At 45.0% G+C, this 20,642-nt stretch overlaps 1 protein-coding gene and 1 long non-coding RNA gene across 3 annotated transcripts in view; one reads left to right on the forward strand and one right to left on the reverse strand.

Moving 5' to 3' along the window:
* The window catches only part of LOC134171747 (uncharacterized), a 369,803-nt gene that overhangs the window by 225,788 nt on the left and 123,373 nt on the right, over positions 1-20,642 (forward strand). The window lies entirely within an intron of this gene.
* CHCHD3 (coiled-coil-helix-coiled-coil-helix domain containing 3) overlaps positions 4,304-20,642 on the reverse strand; it is a 161,383-nt gene continuing 145,044 nt past the window's right edge. Inside the window, exons 7-8 of one of the 2 annotated variants that reach the window (XM_062634264.1) lie at positions 12,446-12,581; positions 4,304-5,006 (exon numbers count right to left, since the gene is read on the reverse strand). In XM_062634264.1, coding sequence (XP_062490248.1) covers positions 4,983-5,006; positions 12,446-12,581 — 160 coding nt within the window. In that variant the 3' untranslated portion in view covers positions 4,304-4,982. Of the gene's footprint in view, positions 5,010-12,445; positions 12,582-20,642 lie in introns of both variants that reach the window. The other variant, XM_062634263.1, reaches the window with a different exon arrangement.

Consider the following 20,642-nt stretch of genomic DNA (forward strand, 5'->3'; position numbering starts at 1 on the left):
AGTGGTGGTTTTGCTGTCAGGCAGACTACACAAGGGCACACCAGACTATGGGAGGGCACATTACCTTTGCTGCACATGGGTTTCTCTGGTAAGAACATCCTGAGCATGGTGCTGTGGGAGCAGAGCCACAGTGATGACAAAACTAGAGGTGTACTTGACTCCAGGCACTATTCAATTCCTTTCTCTCTTGATGAGTACAGCAGCTGAGAGGAAACTGGAAGGTGACTTGAGATGACAGATGTTCAACACAGAGCTGAAACCAGCAGGGTGTTCACACAGCAAAACCCATCACTGTCAACCGACCTCACCTCCCCAGGCTTACTCCTTTGCATTTTCCAGACCTTTACTTGAAAGTTGCCTTGGGCTCTCACAAGCCAGGGTCTGACAGACACTCACCACTCTCCTAAACCTCCATGTGACAGTGGGTGCTTAGCCCTGAAAATCCCAGACTGGTTTGGGCTGAAGGGACCTTAAAGCTCATCCAGTTCCAACCCCCTGCCATGGGCAGGGACACCTTCCACTAGAGCAGCTTGCTCCAAGCCCCTGGGTCCAACCTGGCCTTCAACACTGCCAGGGATGGGACAGCCACAGCTTCTCTGGGCACCCTGGGCCAGCGCCTCAGCACCTCACAGGGAAGAGCTTCTGCCTAAGAGCTCATCTCAGTCTCCCCTCTGGCAGGTTAAAGCCATTCCCCTTGGCCTGGCCCTACAGGCCCTTGTCCCAAGCCCCTCTCCAGCTTTCCTGCAGCCCCTTTAGGCACTGGAGCTGCTCTCAGGTCTCCCCTTCAGGAGCCTTCTCTTCTCCAGGCTGCCCCAGCCCAGCTCTCTCAGCCTGGCTCCAGAGCAGAGCTGCTCCAGCCCTCGCAGCATCTCCATGGCCTCCTCTGCACTCGCTCCAACAGCTCCACGTCCCTCTTGTGCTGCTGCCCCAGAACTGAACAGCCCCCAGTTCTTTAAGGAAAAATCCTTGTTTTTAAAGCATGAACACGAATGGTTTCATTAATGCTGATCATGACCTGTGGAGGATTTCATATGGAGAGATGTGGGAGCCAGAACACAGAGGGTTCTGTGTTCTGGCTCCCTGCATGCCTGCAGGATGGAAGCCCACCTTGAGCACGCCCTCTCTTGCTCTCTCTGCACACTGGGCTCTCTCAGCACCCCTCTGCTTTCTCTCTCCCTGCTATTTGGGAAGCAAGGCTGCCTTCCTCTGTCCTGGCCATACCCAGTGTGTGTGATGAACCGTGTTTTGGGTCAGGGATCTCCAGCTGCTCGGAGCAGAAACACGCATATAAAGCTAACACTAGAAATACTCAGTTTGCCCAAACCCAACCAGCATGTGCAGGTGAGGGGAAGACCCTGCAGCTGTTTGTAGACAAGAATATTGTCTAGAATTTCTGTTACTTAGGAAATGAAAACAGAAAGGATAGGAAAGGGCCAGGCCCCCTTTCCTATCACTTCTTTCTTTAGCTTGAGAGATGTCATGTAACTCCATCCGAGTCCACCTGAAACCCTATTCACCTCTTCAGAATCTCTCAGAAGGGGCACAGGATCTAGAAGAGACCAAAGCAGTGACCATCTGAGCGGTAAATACATCCCAAACCATCGTCATCTTCATTGTAAAGCCAATTCCAAATACCTGCTTAAAACTGTAATGTTGGGGTATCCCAATAAGGGAAAAAACCCCATCGCAGCTATGCAAGGTGACCTGCCCCAGACACACACAACTCCAGAGAAAAGGAAGTCTCCCATTTGAAAGAGTCTAAATTACAGGAGAGTTAGGATGGCAGTGATTATTTTGACACCAGTGAAAGCCCTGTGGTTTGTTCCACAGACCCTGAGTGAAGAACAATGAAAAGCTTTGATTTAGCTGTCCCAATTCGGCTGTTGCTTTTAAAACCCTACGTGAAATCGCCCTTTGGTTACAGCTGATCAGAGCTTGTCAATGACCAACTGCAACACCTGAAATGATTCCCCACCAGTGTCATGCCATCATCTATTGTCCTAAGAGGACACATCCCCTATCATCCCTTCTGAGAACACCATCCATTAAGATGAGTTCCAATTCTCAGTGTGGCAGGGAGCAATCTTAGATCTGGTTGGTTGTGAGGAGGAGGGAGACCTCCCCATAGGTTTTCCATTCTAAAGAAAAAGAGGGAAATGGGAAACTTCAAAGCTTTTCAGTCCTGAAATGCAGCTACAAGGTTAAGCCTTGGCTGGAAGAGGAAGAACATTGTCCAGGACAGGCTAGAACCAGCATTTTTTCTCCTTCTCCCCCAGTACCATAAACCATCAGCAGACTCTCCTCCTGCCTGTGTTTCTTCAGGTTCTATGAAACTTGCTTATTTTACAGTTGCTTTAAAATATCATCAGTCCAGTTGCAAACACAAGATGGCAAATGAATCATAGAATGGTTTAGGTTTCAGGGGACCTTAAAGCTCCTCCAGCTCCAACCCCTGCCACAGCAGGGACACCTTCCACTAGAGCAGCTTGCTCCAAGCCCCTGTGTCCAACCTGGCCTTGAACACTGCCAGGGATGGGGCAGCCACAGCTTCTCTGGGCACCCTGTGCCAGCACCTCAGCACCCTCACAGGGAAGAGCTTCTGCCTAAGAGCTCATCTCAGTCTCCCCTCTGGCAGGTTAAAGCCATTCCCCTTGGCCTGGCCCTACAGGCCCTTGTCCAAATGTCTCTTTTAGGCAGACCTAGTGCTTCCTTGAACAGAAGTGTCCAACATCACCTCTCAAGTCTGTTTCCAAAGAACAGTGTCCTGCTTGAAGTCCAGACCAGCAAGAAGAAAGAAGTCAAAGACTGATGAAGGGACAAGGCTGCAGGTACTCAGAAGGAGGGGATGGGAAAGGTGGAAGAGGTGGCAAGCAGAACCTCATCCCAGAAATATTCACAGAATCACAGAATCAATTGGGTTGGAAAAGCCCTTTAAGCTCATCCAGTCCAGCCATTCCCCAGCCCTGCCAAGGCCACCACTGCCCCATGGCACTGAGGCCTCGTCTCCACGCTGTGTGAACACTTGCAGGGACGGTGACTGCAGCCCTGCCCTGGGCAGCCTGTTCCAATGCCTGAGCACCCTCTGGGGAAGGAATTGTTCCTCAGCTCCAGTCTATTCAGAGCTGCTGCTCTACTTTAAAGGCAAAAGATGTCCACAACAGGGACAGTTTTAAAGTCTATACCCTGTTTGTTGCAATCAGCCCCCCCCAAGCTCAAGCAGCACATGCCAGAGATGCTACCATTTATGATACAGAAGACGTTTAAAGAACACAACATCTCAAATGAAGCCCAAAACATAGCTGGAACAAAGAAAGCAAGACTGACTCTCATTGCTCAAGGCTGTCAGGATGGGAAACCAATAAACATTTGGCAGTAACACAGACCTTCCCTCCCGACATAGCTCTTCTCTTGATTTTAGAGTCATCTGGCCTTAAAAACATCTGCTTTTCCTCTGTGCTGCATTGTGCTGCCAATTCTGAGGCTGGCAAGGATGGATCTGCCAACTCCTTGGCTCTCTGTTACAAAAGAGAACATTATGAAGGAGAATTTGTGAGTTAGCTGATTTGTAAACATTACAGCAAGCCACCATGTAAACACGTTGCTTGTGTCCTTATTATTTCTCTCAAGCAGTTTACCTGGCACCTGACGCTGAACTCCAGGATCTTCCTCTCCACCTGATATTACTGTTGCTTCTTCTCATGGGAATAAAAAATAATCCTTAATTAAACAGTGCTCAGAAAGCATCTTGATAAAGAGAATAGAAGAGTCAGTGGCAATATTGTGAACACAGCCTAAATGAGATCCACAGGTGCACTCACAGTTGCATAGTGGGATGCAGTTCAACATGGCCAATTAAAGACACAGAAGAGGTAAATAACTAGGAGAAGGCACATTGCTTATTTGACACTGATGCTGTTACTATTGCAGATCAAATCTTTCCTAAGGTTGCTGGGTAAGATGAACGCAGCAGTTGGTGTCTGAACAAACCCAGTTAAATCACACTGGGTACTTGCGTGAAGATGCTTTGCAGGTTTAGGCACTCCATGCCCTTTCATTCACTTCTCAAGGAAGGAAACTTGTGGTGCATGAATCACAGCACACCATCACGTGGGATCCTTTTAGGATGCTGTGATGGAAAACAGTTCTATGTCAGTCCTGTTCCTGAAACCGAGGTTGGTTATGCAGAGAAGTTCTATGCTCTAAAGCTTTGTCAATAACATCTGCTGGTGAAACATGATTGACACAGCAGAGGGAACACCATCCGCCCCTGAGGAATGGAAAGAGAGACAGACTGAACCATCAATCTTGTGCATAAAATACATTTATTGTTGGTACAGAGTGAGGCATATTCGTCAGTACTTGATAGGACCGAGGAGCACAACAGAATCATTTCATGTAAATAAAGGCCATGATACATCTTAAGTGTTGGATCATTAACATCATTCCAGCAGAAGGCCCGGAGAGAGACTTCATTTAGTGACATGATTTGTGAAATAAGTTAAAGCACAATTTAAGTCATGACACATGGTAAGGAAAACAGGCTGTACAGTGAGGAGCAGGGGCTGACCTGCTCACAAAGTGCCAGCACATCCCGGCACACCAAGTGTTACATACCTGTGCCTATGACAGGCAGTTTTAGAGGAGATTCTACAATGAAATAGCAGCATTTGTAGGATATTTCCCCTTTCTCAGGTCGGTGAAAGGTTCTTTTCTTTTCCTTCCTTCAATCACCACTAAGTGGATTTTACTAAGACTGAACAGTATCTTCGGCTCTGTGATTTCTGATGCAATAAGATACAGGTCTTGGCTTTTCAAATGGTCACACTGATTGAGCCGTGATGGCTGCTGCTCTTGAAATGGCTCTTCCAGTTCTTCTCTTTATTGGCCTGCCCTGTAAATGGGCTGTCATATCATTCTCGGGGTAAAAAATGCTCTTCTGCTGAAATTAGTTGATGGTCTTGTGCTTGATTTGGACAATGCCTTTATCCTCCTCTCCCAAGCATGCTCTGCTAAGAAAATGGTCAGGGAAGGGGGAAGAGAGAGGGAGAAACACGTATTTCAGTAACTCAGACTTATTCCAGAGACTCCCTGAAGTTTGGCTACAATTCCTACTTAGGATTTGCAATTGCTTAAATAAAAATGCAGAAAAAGAAACACTGTCAACACACACATCATCACAGAGACGAGTCATGGGAGCAGAATGAAGCTATCTGAGGAATCCACAAGCCAGCCATTTGGAGACTTGCAGAGTTGCAGTAATGATTCCTCTTCATACATCCTAATGCTGTCATGGCTCTAGTGCTATTGGCTATTAAGGAAATTAAAACCCCTGACCTTACAATAAGATAAATCCCATTCCCAGCAATTACATACTCAAGGAAATATACCCTGAAGTCATAGAACGCTAAGTATCCCCCCTGCCTACCTCCTTCCTGTGTTCTGAGTCATACCCAGAAGCTCAATAGTCTGAACATGTTGCACTGACCTTGTCCTTCATTCATCACCTCCCTCCCATGCACAATCAGCCACCAAGAGCTAAAGTAAAGATCTGACAAGTGGTCCAAGAGTTATTCTTCCTGCCACACCAGACAGCTCTGCCATTAAGGTCTTGACTCCAGAGAGGCCCTGGCCTCTACTATGAACATGCAGACTTGCAAGGACAATATGTAAGGCTCTACTAAGAGCTCCCTACTGCCATGATCTAGAAATAAAGGGTCTGCAGAATGGGGCACAGGTATGGATACTGCTTGTCTAGATCAGTAAGGAGAACAGGCAGCGAGATTTAACAGGACACTGACAAGCTAAGCAGTAAAAGCATGCTGGGGGCAATCTATGCTCACTAGAGGACTGTGACATTGACTGAGGCAATCAGCATAGAATCAGAGAATCTCAGACTGATTTGTGCTGAAGGGACCTTAAAGCTCATCCAGCTCCAACCCCTGCCACGGGCAGGGACACCTTCCACTAGAGCAGCTTGCTCCAAGCCCCTGTGTCCAACCTGGCCTTGAACACTGCCAGGGATGGGGCAGCCACAGCTTCTCTGGGCACCCTGTGCCAGCGCCTCAGCACCCTCACAGGGAAGAGCTTCTGCCTAAGAGCTCAGCTCAGTCTCCCCTCTGGCAGGTTAAAGCCATTCCCCTTGGCCTGGCCCTACAGGCCCTTGTCCCAAGCCCCTCTCCAGCTTTCCTGCAGCCCCTTTAGGCACTGGAGCTGCTCTAAGGTCTCCCCTTCAGGAGCCTTCTCTTCTCCAGGCTGACCCAGCCCAGCTCCCTCAGCCTGGCTCCAGAGCAGAGCTGCTTCAGCAATCTATTGTTCTCCCTACAAAATCCATAAAATGGGGAAGACGTAAGAGTCTCCTTACAAGAAAGGGTAGGAAGGGATTTGCTAATGTCAGGAGCAAACACAAATGTAAACCTTGAAGTCTTACAGGAGACCTAAAAAGGCTGATCGGGGTATTTGAGCATCAGTATCTGGTGAGACAGGGCACAGTCTTGCCAGCCTGGACTGAATTGTCAGTGTCACAGAAGTTAGGATTTAGGAAAATGAGAAATAAAGGGACTAAAAAGCCTGTTCTCAGGTATGTCTTCAACCAAATCCTCCCAGTACTACTAAAAATAACCCAGTGAACCATTCAAGTAGATCAAGGAGTGTTTCTACAAGGATGAAGAGGTGTGCCAAGGAGCAGGGAAGCGTGCACATGAAAAGATGGTGAATGTCCTTGTGATCACAACATTCCCCAGAATCCACGGAGGAGAAGTACATGCTGACAGAATGGAAGGAGCTGGTTTTATGCTCCCCAGGTGCCATTACAGAGAAAAATAAGGGAAACTTGTATTAGTTAACAAAATCTCCAAGCTCAGTTTGACAGCATCCCCATGGAGATTGCAGTAAAACTGATGAAGGCTACTTTACCTTTACTCTTTGTGCAGTGCTATTACAGAACTTGCTCGAAGCCATCACTGGGTTGAATATTAACTTTACATAAATTTAACACTGCAGAAGTTAAGGTAGGAAATTCCCCAAAGATCTGAGTAAAATTGTGTTACTTTTATTTAGTATCCTAAGGAAAGAAATCACAGGGATTTGTTCATCACACACATATTTCTCCCCACAAAATTTGATCTTCAGACAAATGGGAGTCTTCCAGGGCTTTGGTTTTCTCTACATGTTTGGGTTTTTTTAGTGTTCTTTGCTGACTCCTGATCACATAAGAACTTAATGTATTTTAAACATTTTCCTTGTGTTTTTTCACAACACCAATGAAGGGAACCTGGTCTGACTCTTCCATAATAAACTTCCTTCAATAAAGGCAGTGCTGCATGGAGATGTCAGAGCAGCTTCCAGTATCTGAAGGGGGCCTACAAAGGATGCTGGAGAGGGACTCTTCATCAGGGACTGCAGTGATAGGACAAGGGGTGATGGGTTCAAACTGAAACAGGGGAAGACCTGGAGAAGAGAAGACTGCCTGGAGACCTCATAGCAGCCTTCCAGTATCTGAAGGGGGCCTACAGGGATGCTGGGGAGGGACTCTTCATTAGGGACTGCAGTGACAGGACAAGGGGTAATGGGTTAAAACTTGAACAGGGGTAGTTTAGACTGGATATATGGAAGAAGTTCTTTACTGTGAGGGTGCTGAGGCACTGGAATGGGTTGCCCAAGGAAGCTGTGAATGCTCCATCGCTGGCGGTGTTCGGGATCAGATTGGACAAAGCCTTGGGTGAGATGGTTTTAGTGTGAGGTGTCCCTGCCCATGGCAGGGGGGTTGGAACTGGATGATCTCAAGGTCCTTTCCAACCCAAACCATTCTATGATTCTAAGATGTTGCATGTACTGAGCCTGACTCCAGAGAAGAGGTTTCTGCTCATCTTGTATCAGAAGTGCTTTCTTCCCGGAGCAGAGTGAAGCATCTGGAATACAGCAGCATGACTGCAGCCTGTGAGGGGAGGAGAGGTCACAGCTGCTTCTTGTGCTCTTTGTCACACAGGAGGTAGGGTGGTGGAGCAGTGCTGCTTTTGCTTTTGTCCCAGGACACTTGAAATAAACCAGCCCACAGCACATAAAGTATAACTGTGCTGTGGCTTTGGCAGTTGCATTCTTGTCTGTGCATCACTCCAATCAGTGCACTGCAAGCAGGGATGCTTGCTGTGCAGGGATAATGTCTGTGCTCTTCAGGAATGCTTCCACCCCAGGCAGGGCATCCTGCTGCAGTTCACTAACACATCTTTCACTAACTCATCTTCCCTGTTGGTGCTGTGGTTGCTTACAGACCCTTCAGGGACATGCACTCAACTCTCCCTGACGTAATGGCACCCAAGCAGATTGATGATGAGGGCAGGATGTTTCATGACGAAGGCTCTTCCTTGCAACACCTCCAGCCACTGTCATGTTGTGTTTTGGGTAATGCCAAGACAGGATGTACAGCTGGGAGCTTGGAAGATGCTGGTTTGTGAAAGCCGTGTGGAAGAGAAGGCAGTGGGACAAGTGGTCTTTAAGGCCTCAGAAACCCAGAGCCTCTTCCCTGCTGAACTTCACAGCTTCTTGGCATAGTTTGTCCTGCCATATCAGAAATGGTCACTGTCTAGACACCTAAACCCAGGGAGAGGTGCTCATGGAAAGAAGGCTACTGCTGGAACTGACCTGCCATTTGTGTTTTGTGAAGAGGAAACGGAGCCTAGGACCAGCTTTAAGGTCCCTTCCAACCCAACCCATTCTATCAGCCTCTGATCCTACGATTCTGTGTGGCACTCAGGGACGTGGTTTAGTGATGGACTGGGCAATGCTGGGTTAATGGTTGGAGTCGGTGACCTTAAAGGTCTTTTCCAACCTAAAAGATTCTATGATTCTAAGTTCAGGTTGGATGTAAGGAAGAAGTTCTTTACTGTGAGGGTGGTGAGGCGCTGGCACAGGGTGCTGGCCATTAAAGACAAAGCCTTTTCATTGCATTGCAGTTCAGTTTTTTCAGCTGCTCTGATTTCACATATTGCTCTATTAGAGTAGAAGATGGTCTCTAGGAAAAAATACTGGAGGAGAAGGTTAAAATAATGGTTTTATTCTGAGTAGGATGCATGATTAAGGACCACTCCATCCTACAAATCACAATGATGGCTGAAACAATGCTGAACAGGCTGAGGAATAACATTTTGTAGCTGTCAAACACCAGAAGCTGTTGGTATCATTCTTTGAAGTACTTTCAAATCTCACTTGCCTGCAGAGACTTGCATCCCTCTGGAATTCAGAGGTCTAATAGGAAACCATTGCTCAGACTTCATTAAGGTATAGACTAGTTGTGTTTCCATATATGAATTTGGAGTCCATGTAGCCCAGGGAAAAATAAAATGAGGAAAGAAAAATGGCATTTTAACAGCCACCTTGTCCCTATCAGTGGGCAGCAGACCAGGATAAGTGATTAAAATGCCACTGGATGGTCTGTGTTAGTGCAGTGACTGAATCTGGAGTTACTTCAGCAGCGGGAGCACAAATCTATGCCACAGACAACCCTAATATCTTCCCCTTAATGGCTCCATTAGGTAAGTTTTTCTCTCCATTACTATTAGAATAAAACTCAAACATTAATAATGGAGTTTAATTTATCTCACTGGCTTCTCATGACTTTGGGAAAAGATCTCAAGCAAAGATACAACAATGTGTCACACTCCTCTGAATTAACAACTCTCTGGGCTTTTCTAACAAGGGGAGAAAAGGACAGATAGAGACATGAGATTACCGACAGGATGAGAAATAAGGAGCATACAGAAGAGAGGGTGAGATAATTATAAGCAAGATAGGAAAGAAAGGGGAGTCAATAAATTCAATTTATGAAAGGCACAGAATGTGCTCAGCCTGAGCACAAGTGCCCAGACTCAGCGCCAGGAAATCGGATTAGTTAACTTATTTGCTTTGCAATATCTTGGTCTATTCCCTCTAGCAAATTTTCTTCTCCCTTTGTTTCTTGTAGGCAGTGTCAGTTAACTTTTTCATTCCTGGCTCTGCTATTTCTCCCACTTCCAACCAAGCACACAGAGAAGGTAATTTTGAGGCAGTTTCGAACAGCATCTAGCAATTATTTGGTCTGGACTTCTGGGCAATCAGTGAGTAACAATAACTACAATTACAGCTGCGACACACGGAGGATGAGCTAGAAAAGACTGATGCTCATGATGAAAAGCAATTGCTCCTGCTTGCAAATGTATCCACCATAAAAGGCTTCTCTTTCTCTGTTATCCCTAAGAGAGAAACCTCTCTGAATTCTAATCCTGAAGCATGTGTGAAAGAGAAGAATAAATATTTAGGGAACACTTTTAACTACTTGACAGGTTTGGTTGAAGATCTTCAACAAAAAAAAAGGTGTTTAAAAGGGTTCAAAAACCCAACACTCGTATTTATGCAGTTTCCTTTTCCTGCACCTTCTGAACATGAATTAATTCATCCTCATCACAGTCTTCTGAAGGAATTTCTATCAGATACAAATTGCAGTTATAGCTTAAACACGTAATGCAATTAAGCTGATTTTTTTTCAGTTACTTGAAAGAATAATACAAATTATAAATACAATAAATTAGCATTCCAGATGATGGAAGCCACGGTGTAAATCTAGTCCACTTCGTAAGAACCTAGTATTATTCACAGGTCATCTATCTATGATGGCTCAAACCCACCCATGGACACGTATCTTGAAACTGGATTCTGGAATACAAAAATCACACAAAAGGAAAACTTACGAAATAAATTAGACACCAGTAATCCCTTGTCATAGGAATGAATGGAATAGATTCAATTTCAAGGAAAAGAATCCAGTTCAAAAGGTCATGAAGAACTGCACAGTGTAGGGAAGAAGGGGATGAACAAGATTTTCCAGCTGGAGCCACGGCTCAAGGATGGCACCTTGACAAAGCTGGTTGGACTTCTCATGCCTGGGCATCTAAGCATGGCTCAACCATCGTTCCAAACTTAATACAAAGGGTCTGTAGCTTTCTGAAAGACAGCCTCAGGCTAGGAGAGCAGGAAAGAGTTCCATGAGCAGGGAGATGTGGGAGGCTGGAGAGTTTCTGAGGACAGGCTGAGAACATTGGGGCTGTTGAGCCTGGAGAAGAGAAGCTGCGTGGAGACCTCAGAGCAGCTTCCAGTGTCTGAAGGGGGCTACAAGGATGCTGGAGAGGGACTCTTCATCAGGGACTGGAGTGATAGGACAAGGGGTGATGGGTTCAAACTGAAACAGGGGAAGTTCAGGTTGGAGATAAGGCAGAAGCTCTTCCCTGAGGGTGCTGAGGCGCTGGCACAGGGTGCCCAGAGAAGCTGTGGCTGTCCCATCCCTGGCAGTGTTCAAGGCCAGGTTGGACAGAGCCTTGCGTTACATGGTCTAGGATGAGGTGTCCCTGCCTGTGGCAGGGGGGTTGGAACTGGATGATCTTAAGGTCCTTTCCAACCAAATCCATTCTCTGATTCTCTGATTCTATAAATGAAGGAGCTCAGGAGCATAAACAAGTGGGCAGGAGGATGTACTGACAAAGGATATATTGAAGAAAATGGCTTTGAAAGGACAGGGTGACTTTTATTTGTCATCACATGGATCCTCTAAGTTTCCCACTAATGATAGCAAAATTTAGTATCATAAAGTGATTTCAGAGCTGCCCAGACAGCCAGACAAATTGTCCTCATCCTGCAGTGTTCAGAGAACAACCACGCTACAGCTGGGAGCTGAATTTGTCTTGCAGACTGCCAATGCAGCCAGGCTGCCTGTGCAAAAAGGAGCTCACTGACTGTATAAACAAAGAACTAACAGTAATAGCACTGCAGAAATGTATTAACCACTGTGGGCTAAGGAACAGCTTTAGCACTGCCACGCAACCATTGTCTCCTACACAGAATCACAGAATGAGAGTGGTTTGGGTGGGAAGGGACCTTAAAGCTCACCCAGTTCCAACCCCGGCCACGGGCAGGGACCCCTTCCACTAGAGCAGCTTGCTCCAAGCCCCTGTGTCCAACCTGCCCTTGAACACTGCCAGGGATGGGGCAGCCACAGCTTCTCTGGGCACCCTGTGCCAGCGCCTCAGCACCCTCACAGAGAAGAATTCCTTCTTCGTATCTTACCTAAAAAGTGTCATCAACATGAAAGAAATCAAGACTTCCAACTGCTGAGCAATCTAGTTTGAGACATCCCTTTGTCATACTTGTGCCAAGTGGCACCATGTAGTTTAATCCCAGTTTTTTTTACTGCTAAATCTGCAGATACTGGGAAAATTATGCCAACAGTGACAGCTACTCCACTACACAATAGCTTCCCAAGGGAAGAGATGGAAACCCAGCATTTAAATACATTGAACCTGGACTCCACTGAGTCTGAGCACACACACACTGGGAACACATAAGAAGGGCTAATCAGATATTCCCATAGTCTTCCTCTCTTCTTCATCTCATCATTATTTCAGCGGCAGTATCTCTAACTCACCTGTTTGGCGTGATTGACACAGTGCAGGTACTGGCTAGCCAGGGCAGAGCAGCTCAGGGTCTCCTGAGCGTGCTGTCGATAACACTGAAGGATCTTATCCTGCAGATCAGCGCAGATCGGATGAGTCTGGTATCTCCTGGGGAAAGAGAAAACAGCCTTTTGGTTTCCTCCTCAAAAGGATTTCTGGAAAGATGCAACTCTTTTAGCTGTTTTTTTAAAGAAGGGAACTAAATAGCGAAGGAAAACACTTTAGAGCAATAAAGAAAGGCTGTTTCTAGAGCCAGCTGGGTTTAAGTGGGTGAGATCTGATGCAAACATCAACATGAGCTGCAGAAGTCTCGCTATTAGGACCACAAGTGTCCTCCTGATGCAGTAGTCGGGTTCCAGCTGGCAAAGAAAATTAACATCCAACTTCATATGAGTACACACTGAAGCAATGACAAAGCACACCTGATCTCACCTGCCTTTAAGACAGTCCCAGAAGCACAGGACAGCTTCATTCCTCTATAGCCCTATGACTACATCATGTTGCTACTTATTAAATACGGCCCATGTACAGAAGTGAAATCACCCATTAGACTGACCTGGAGACTACAAAAACCTTGCTATCTTCAGCTAATTTCACCATCTACTTTTGCTGACCCAGTAACAGCCACTAATTCTGGTGCATCCTCCTCACCATCACCTCAATTCTAATCCTGACACCAGATGTGCAAGTTATTTAGGAATTTTGTCTGTTTTCTTTATGGATTTATTACTTTTACCATCTTTTTGGCTGGTGCAGTACACTTTCTGCCTGCAACATAAGCCAAAGGAAGGGAAGCTTCTCTAGTCTACCTTGTAAAATCCAGTCTCTTTTGGACAAAGATCTTGTGATTTCCATTAATTCATAAAATGTCATCCACACTGGTAGTGCCACAGAATTAAAATGGGAATCAATACTTCCCTACCTCAAAAGGAAGGGGGGTGGTGAAGTGTTTCAGAGACAAGAAGTCAATTGAAATTTAAAGCTAACAGGACATTTACTTTATAAATACTTTTTAAGGTTCTGATTTCTGTGAGAGACATTCAAATCAGAGTTAAACCCCTCTCACATCAAAGATAAAATATTTCAACAGTAGGAAAAAACTCCATGAAAATGTAAAGAACCATTTACAGTTCCTATGCCTTGAAAACAACCATCTTCTTTATGTGTGTGAACGACATCTTCCCATTTAGCCTACGAGGAAAGCCTGGCAGTGGCTGCTTTAACATCCAGCTCACATTATTTTTAGCTCAATAAGGTTGCACAAAGCCCTGAGACTCATCAGCCACAGCATCCTTGGATGAATATTCTGCTCCTTCCCATTTTGCTGATTGGCCAAGGCAGATCTCTGCTACAGTAAGACAGTGAAAGGCAAAGCACGATGATGTTCCTTAGGGGGACTGACTCCTTGGCAATCACTCAAGATGTAGTACTAAGGAAAAGGAATGTTAAGTCACCTTGATTTTACAGTGTGTACCTATATAAAACATCCCTCTTACTCTTTTCATTCATTACCCTACGTCTGTGACTACCAGAATTCAAATGCATTCCCAGGTGCTCACGCACTTTCTGATCCAACTTCTGTAGAGTCTTAGGCATGAGGATTTTCCCTTAATCCCCCCCTCTGCTGATATCAGCAAGCGCTTCAAGAGAGTGTCAGGCATCAAAATGTGTGACCATAAACTGCTGCACACTGATTACGGAGGGGTCTGGATCGGGATGGAGCACGAGAGGAAGCACCACGTACGCTCTCCGTAGATGTTAAGACTCACAGCGGTGATGATTCAGGTCCAGCTAAACCAGAGCTCATTTTAAATGCCTGAGAGCCTGGTCTGGATTGATAAACCAATAGAATAGACCATGAGTTAACAAAAAATACACTTGGAACATCTAGCTGTGCCTTTATTCACAAGCCATTTTAAAGTGACTTTTTCTATAAACGTGAAGAGGGAAGGAAATGGGCTGCTGGACACTTTGCTATATAAACTCAGTAAATGTATTTGAAGCCATTTCAAGAGGGGTACTCAAACCCACATTAAGAAGCTGTTTTGATTGCTTTATTCCCTGAACCATGCCATTAGTGACAGTTCCAAGTCCACGTATTATCCTTTATTTGAATGCTTCAATGGACTCTTTATGCTGCCAACCATACCGGCTCCCTATAGGACACATCATCTCCTGCCCCACAGTTACTTGTTCTCATACTATGACTTTTTAGATGTGATTTTTCAAGACATGCTCTCAGCTCATTGCCTGTCCTTCCAGGCACTGCAGGCCCAATGCAGGTCAATGCAAACAGGGCCACTTCCTTCAAGTCAACAAAGTCCATTTTCTTGGATTAAGCTGTTGAAGGAGAGCACCGTTTCCGTATCGATCTGCTGTGCTTGTTACGTTACCCTAATGCACTATTTGCACTTTTGGGAAAACACTAAATGAGATTAGTGTCTAACATTAGATGGCCATAAACCACGCGCTGCAGGATCTCCCATTCAGGAAAGAAGGTTGCATCGTGCATTATGGTAACCCCACCGAAGGGTCTGTGATTGATTTCTGTTTGGTGGTGGCTGACAGGACTCTCAGATGGATGGTCAGAAACTGCCAACAGCAAGGAAACTCCTCAAAAGGGAAATGAAATACCGACCTAACAGAGAACTTCCCTGAAGTTCCTATAAATAAGGGTCATTTTACAGCATTATTTAAAGAAAAACCTTGTAAGTCAACAGTGCAAAACCAGTAATTATCACAGAATCATAGATTCATTATATAGAATCTATAGTGAAAACATGAAGTTTTAAATACCTGAATGGATAAAGCAACCTGGTCTGCTCCCGGAGCTGACCCTGCTTCAAGCAGGACATCCCCTCCCTGAACTATTCCATGTCCTGAGAGAGACACCTGTGGTTTTGGGATATATGGCAGGGAAATTGTCCCCCAATTCTATGTATTTATTCTCTTAGGAATTTCACAACTAAACCGAAGGTCAAATACACACCTAGGAGTGAACCAGGGAACCCTGCCATGCCTCCATCTCCAGTGCAACTCAATGACTACCTTACAGAATGAACGCACGTGAAAGCTCAAATGCCTTTCTTGGCTGAAGCCAATATGAACAGTGGTCTGATGTGCACCCTGCACCACACGGCACGCTGATAACAATGGGGTTTTAGTACGTTTACTTGATCTGCTTTCCCCTTTTCCAGCTGCTCCTCAAGCACCTCGCATGCCGGCAGAGTATTTGTGTGCGCTAGAAGAAAACCTCCGGGGAGCAACACCCCCACCTCTTCCATCAAGCTGATGCACCGCAACCTCATCAAGGTAAGAAGATGAAGACACAAAAGAGAATGAGAGAGTGTTTTAAAGAGAAATATTCTATGCTAAAACACGAAGGGAAACTTTAATGAAGGGAACTTTGTACTCGTGTAGCCTCTCTCAAAGAGCATAGCTTATTGTACTCCTGGGGGCTCCGAGAAAGAAGCCCCTTCATGGCATTCAAACAAAATGTCTACTAAAGAGGAAAAGGGAAATCACCATGATAAGCTGTACAAGCTTTGTGATAAAACTGACATTGTGACTGAAGGAATCTGAATCGCTGATGAGCTTCCAACTGTGCAGGTATCTGGCATAATCCCACCAGATCAGGACTTGAGGCAATTGTCACTTAATACGGGGGGAGATAAAATAGCATGCAAGGCAAAGAAAAACAACAGTGCCATTAGATGCCCAGAAGTAGCCAGGGCTTCATTTTATTCCTCATTAAAATGCTGACACCTATCAAAAGCATCTGGTTTTATTTGTGTGACCTTTGGCGTCTGAGGCTACTTCTGTGCTACTAAATAAAACACAGCAGAGATAATCCTCTGGGTCCAGCACAACCTGCAACCCTCCAGCATGAAATCTTGCTTTCCCTTCCAAACAAGCAGCTCAGCACATCCAAATCCAACCAGCAAACTGGGGATAGTCCCCAGCATGTGCTGGAAAGCCTTAGCTCCAAAACAAACCCCTATACATGAATGTGATACCAATGAAACCCAATGCACCAGCACAGGAGGGTGCTGGAGCTGATGTCTTGACCTGTTTTATTTACTCCTCCTGATGTGATCAGATTCCAACTGCACTAGGGAGCGTGCAAAGCAAAACAAAGAAAAGAGGATGATTCTGTTCTCAACGGGCTTATAATGCACGCAAAGATAAGAAACAACACATTGAGGCCAACAGATGGTGAAACAAAAGGAAACTGAGGCAATCTGCACCATCACAAAACAGACAAGAGGAAAAGGCCTCAAGTTGTGCCAGGGGAAGCTTAGATGGGGAATTGGGAAAAAAATGTATTCACCAAAAGGGTTGTCAAGCATTGGAAAAGGCTGTCCAGGGAAGTGGTGGAGTCAGCATCCCTGGAGGGCTTTCAAAGATGTGCAGATGAGGCCGTTAGTGACATGGCTTAGTGGTGGACTTGGCGCTGCTGGATTAATGGTTGCACTTGATGATATAAAGATCTTTTCCAACCTAAATAATTCTATGATAGGCAGCCCACCAAGTATAACAACAGCCTAGTTGTTTTCAAGTGCTTTGTGAGCAGCCAAGAGGAGTTTTAGAGGCTTTTGTGGGCAGCGAATCGATGAATGTTGTCTATGTCTAGCAGAAATTCCTTCTGAGAGACACTGAAACGTGGTGCTTGTTTGAATAGTGGATGAGTGAGGGATAGAAGGGGGCAGCACGCACGGGTCAGAGAGAAAATAAACAGCGAATTAGAAGCAGCATGGAAGCACAAATGGGACATATGTGGCTTCGAAAGTGAAGACGTGTGACTTGCACGGGATCACAATGATGGGGAAGCCAGTGGCAGGATGAAAGGAGATGATGTGAATCCAGGGTAGGAAACAGCACTGCTTTCAACAGGTATCATCAGGGCAAGATTTCAAAGCGAAAATGAATGTTGCAGTAACTGGTAGCCTGAGTAGTGATGGATTTAGCTAAGCAGATGGACAAGAAAGGCTGTGTCTGAGATACTTTACATAGAGTCAGCAAGAGCAAAACATAAGCCTAGCTGAGAAGACCTCAAGAGAAGGTCAGCTCAAAGATGAAGTGTAAGCAACAAGTCTGGAGCAGCAGCAAGACAGTGGTATTTTCCATCCTGACACAAAAGGTGGTGAGGGGGTTATTCCTTTTTTAAGGGTATCTCGTCCAAACAGAGCCACTTCCAACAGCATCACTGCAGAGTGAATACGCAGGACTTGTTCATAGAACAGAGAAGAGCTGCAAAACAGATAGTGGGACAAAAGGGCATATGATAATGAAGGTCCTTACTGCTGCAACCAGTATTTTTAGGTTTGAAATCAATTTACTCCTTCTATTAAATTATTTTTAAACATTGTCTTCGCACATGAAGTGTAGGTGATGACTTGAAAGCGCATTATGAAACATGCAAAGCACAAACCAAATGGTTCTGTTCTTCTCAAAAATCATTTGGAAGTTAATACTGCAGATCTGAGTTCTGAATATCTACAAGTGATGCTATGAAGCAGTCCATAATCAAGCTGTGCCCACACAGAGCCCTCAGAATTACCGTGTGGGAAGTGCTGCCAGCAAAAGATCAAGTACTGTGGAGTTGATTCTTGCTTTTATTTACACATGAGTACATAGTGTGACTTCTGCAAAAGGTGTAAAGGAAAGAATTTGCCTAATGAATCTATGATGAAATGGTGATCGAGAACCACAGTTGTTTCTGCTCTACAGCTGAGAATGCTAAACACGTGTAGTAATACTAAATAAATGTCTTCTGCACAAGTTGGAATACAACTTATTCCGCCTGCTGCTGTACGTATCTTTTGTGCTACTAGAGATCAAGTCCAGTGTCAATATTGCCCCTGTTATTTTTAGCTTCTTTTGCCTAAAATCCCAGCACTGACAAAATCATTGGCAAATGTTTGTCATCCTCTCATTTATTTCATCTCTCCCCCAGGCTTCTTCAAATAAAAACCTATTTCAAACGTTCTGACCTTTGAAATTTAAGGACGGAGATGAGGAGGAAAGATTCCAGCATATTCATACACTCTGCTTGAAGACAGACATTTAATTATGTCTGAAGAGTACTAAGTCAAGTTCAATAGGTGGACAAAAGCCTGGTTTAACAACAAAGCACAGCAGACAGTATGACTGACCTTTACAGATGCTTTTTGTTTATGTAGTGAGTATTTCCCACCTGGTACATTGGCAGGATATCAGCTTGTAGTGTAAGCAAAGTGGAAATCATTCCCTGTATTGCAACAACTTATTTATTGCATTCAGGGAGGAAAGAGCATCTCTAAGATTAACAGAGAGAATTTACAACCTCAAATCTGGCAGAGCGCATAAATACGAGCAGAACTTCGAGGAGTGAGTAATTCCACATTTGCATGTGTAAAGTTATGCACATTCTTAAATCCCTTGTTGGGCTGGGACTTACAACAGGAAGACATTAGGATGAGAACCAGAAAAAAGATTTTCTGGTTGTGAATCCTAATTAGACTGATGAAGGAGTTGCCAAGGTAAATGTTCAGATGTTTAGGATATAATATTAGGACTAGATCTCATCAGGCTTGAAAGACAACTGCAAGTGAACGTGAGATGGATCTGTGAAATTATCAATGGCAAGAGATTAAGCCAGTGAGGTTTTTCTAGAAGTATTTACAATGACAGAATAATTCAATCCTTTCCAAACAACACATCATGAAAAAAATCACGGCGAGGCCCTAGCACAGGGTGCCCAGAGAAGCTGTGGCTGCCCCATCCCTGGCAGTGTTCAGGTTGGACACAGGGGCTTGGAGCAAGCTGCTCTAGGGGAAGGTGTCCCTGCCCGTGGCAGGGGTTGGAACTGGAGGAGCTTTAATGTCCCTTCCACCTCAAACCATCCTATAATCCTATGAAAAGCTGGTACTTACTGCTAGAGGATACTGGGGTTACCATAAGTTCAAAAGATAACTACACAGTAACACAAGAGTCACTGTATAGTGACAAGTCCATCAAAGAGATTCTAAACAAAAATACAATGTTTGGCTCAGGAAAGCCCCACTCCACCACTTGTTGGAAGGCAAAATGGTATCACTGCATAATTCCCCCATTTTACAGTGTTTCCTAAATACCCACTCCTAGCCATTGCCCGATAAGCTAAGGGGACCTCTGAGCTGACATGCTGTGACTGCTTATACTCCAAATAGCTTGATGAGCAAGTCATCAAATGAATACAAGACTCCTATCAACCCCTACAGACAAAATTAGATTGAATACTTTGATTTAAATTGGTCTGAATTGACTTCTATTATCCCAAAGCACTATTTGTATACAAAATCCCTCTCCCTGAAAAAAAAAACAACAAAGGAACCCTTAAAATACAAAGTACATCAACATATTATTATACAAATGTACCTTACACACAGCTGGTCCTTGCAGCTGCAAAGGGAACAACGTGTTGGAATTACCCATATTTAGGATGCACATTTTTTGTACTTAGCTTAAGGAACAGTTTTTACTGAATGCCAGGATACTAAAATAAATAATCACAGATAATGATATGAAATTTAGACTTCTAAGAGGGACGTGAATGTCTCTACAGTGGGAGAAAATAACATGGCAATTATAATCTTTAATCGGAACAAACCCTGGAAGGAGCAGTTTAATCTACATGGAATATACTGTAGCCATGTAATGTATCTCTATGCCAACCGTATCCTGGGCTGCATCAAAAGGAGGGTGACCAGCAGGTCAGAGGAGGTGATCCTGCCCCTCTACTCTCCTCTCATGAGATTCCACTGTGTGCAGTTCTTAGGCTGGTGTCCTCCCCATAAGAAGGACATGGAACTGTTGGAATGAACCCAGAGGAAGCCATGAGGATGATGAGGGGCTGGGGCACCTCCCAGATGCAGACAGGCTGAGAACATTGGGGCTGTTGAGCCTGGAGAAGAGAAGCTGCGTGGAGACCTCAGAGCAGCTTCCAGTGTCTGAAGGGGGCTACAAGGATGCTGGAGAGGGACTCTTCATTAGGGACTGGAGTGATAGGACAAGGGACGATGGGTTCAAACTGAAATAGCAGAGATTTAGGTTGGATATGACGAAGAAATTCATTAGTGTGAGGGTGGTGAGGCACTGGAATGGGTTGCCCAGAGAAGTGGTGGTGAATGCTCCATCCCTGGCAGTGTT

The sequence above is a fragment of the Pezoporus occidentalis genome, unplaced genomic scaffold (genome assembly GCF_034315485.1).
Source record: "Pezoporus occidentalis ecotype Australia unplaced genomic scaffold, CSIRO_AGI_Poc_V1 ctg42, whole genome shotgun sequence".
In the NCBI taxonomy this organism is placed as follows: domain Eukaryota; kingdom Metazoa; phylum Chordata; class Aves; order Psittaciformes; family Psittacidae; genus Pezoporus; species Pezoporus occidentalis.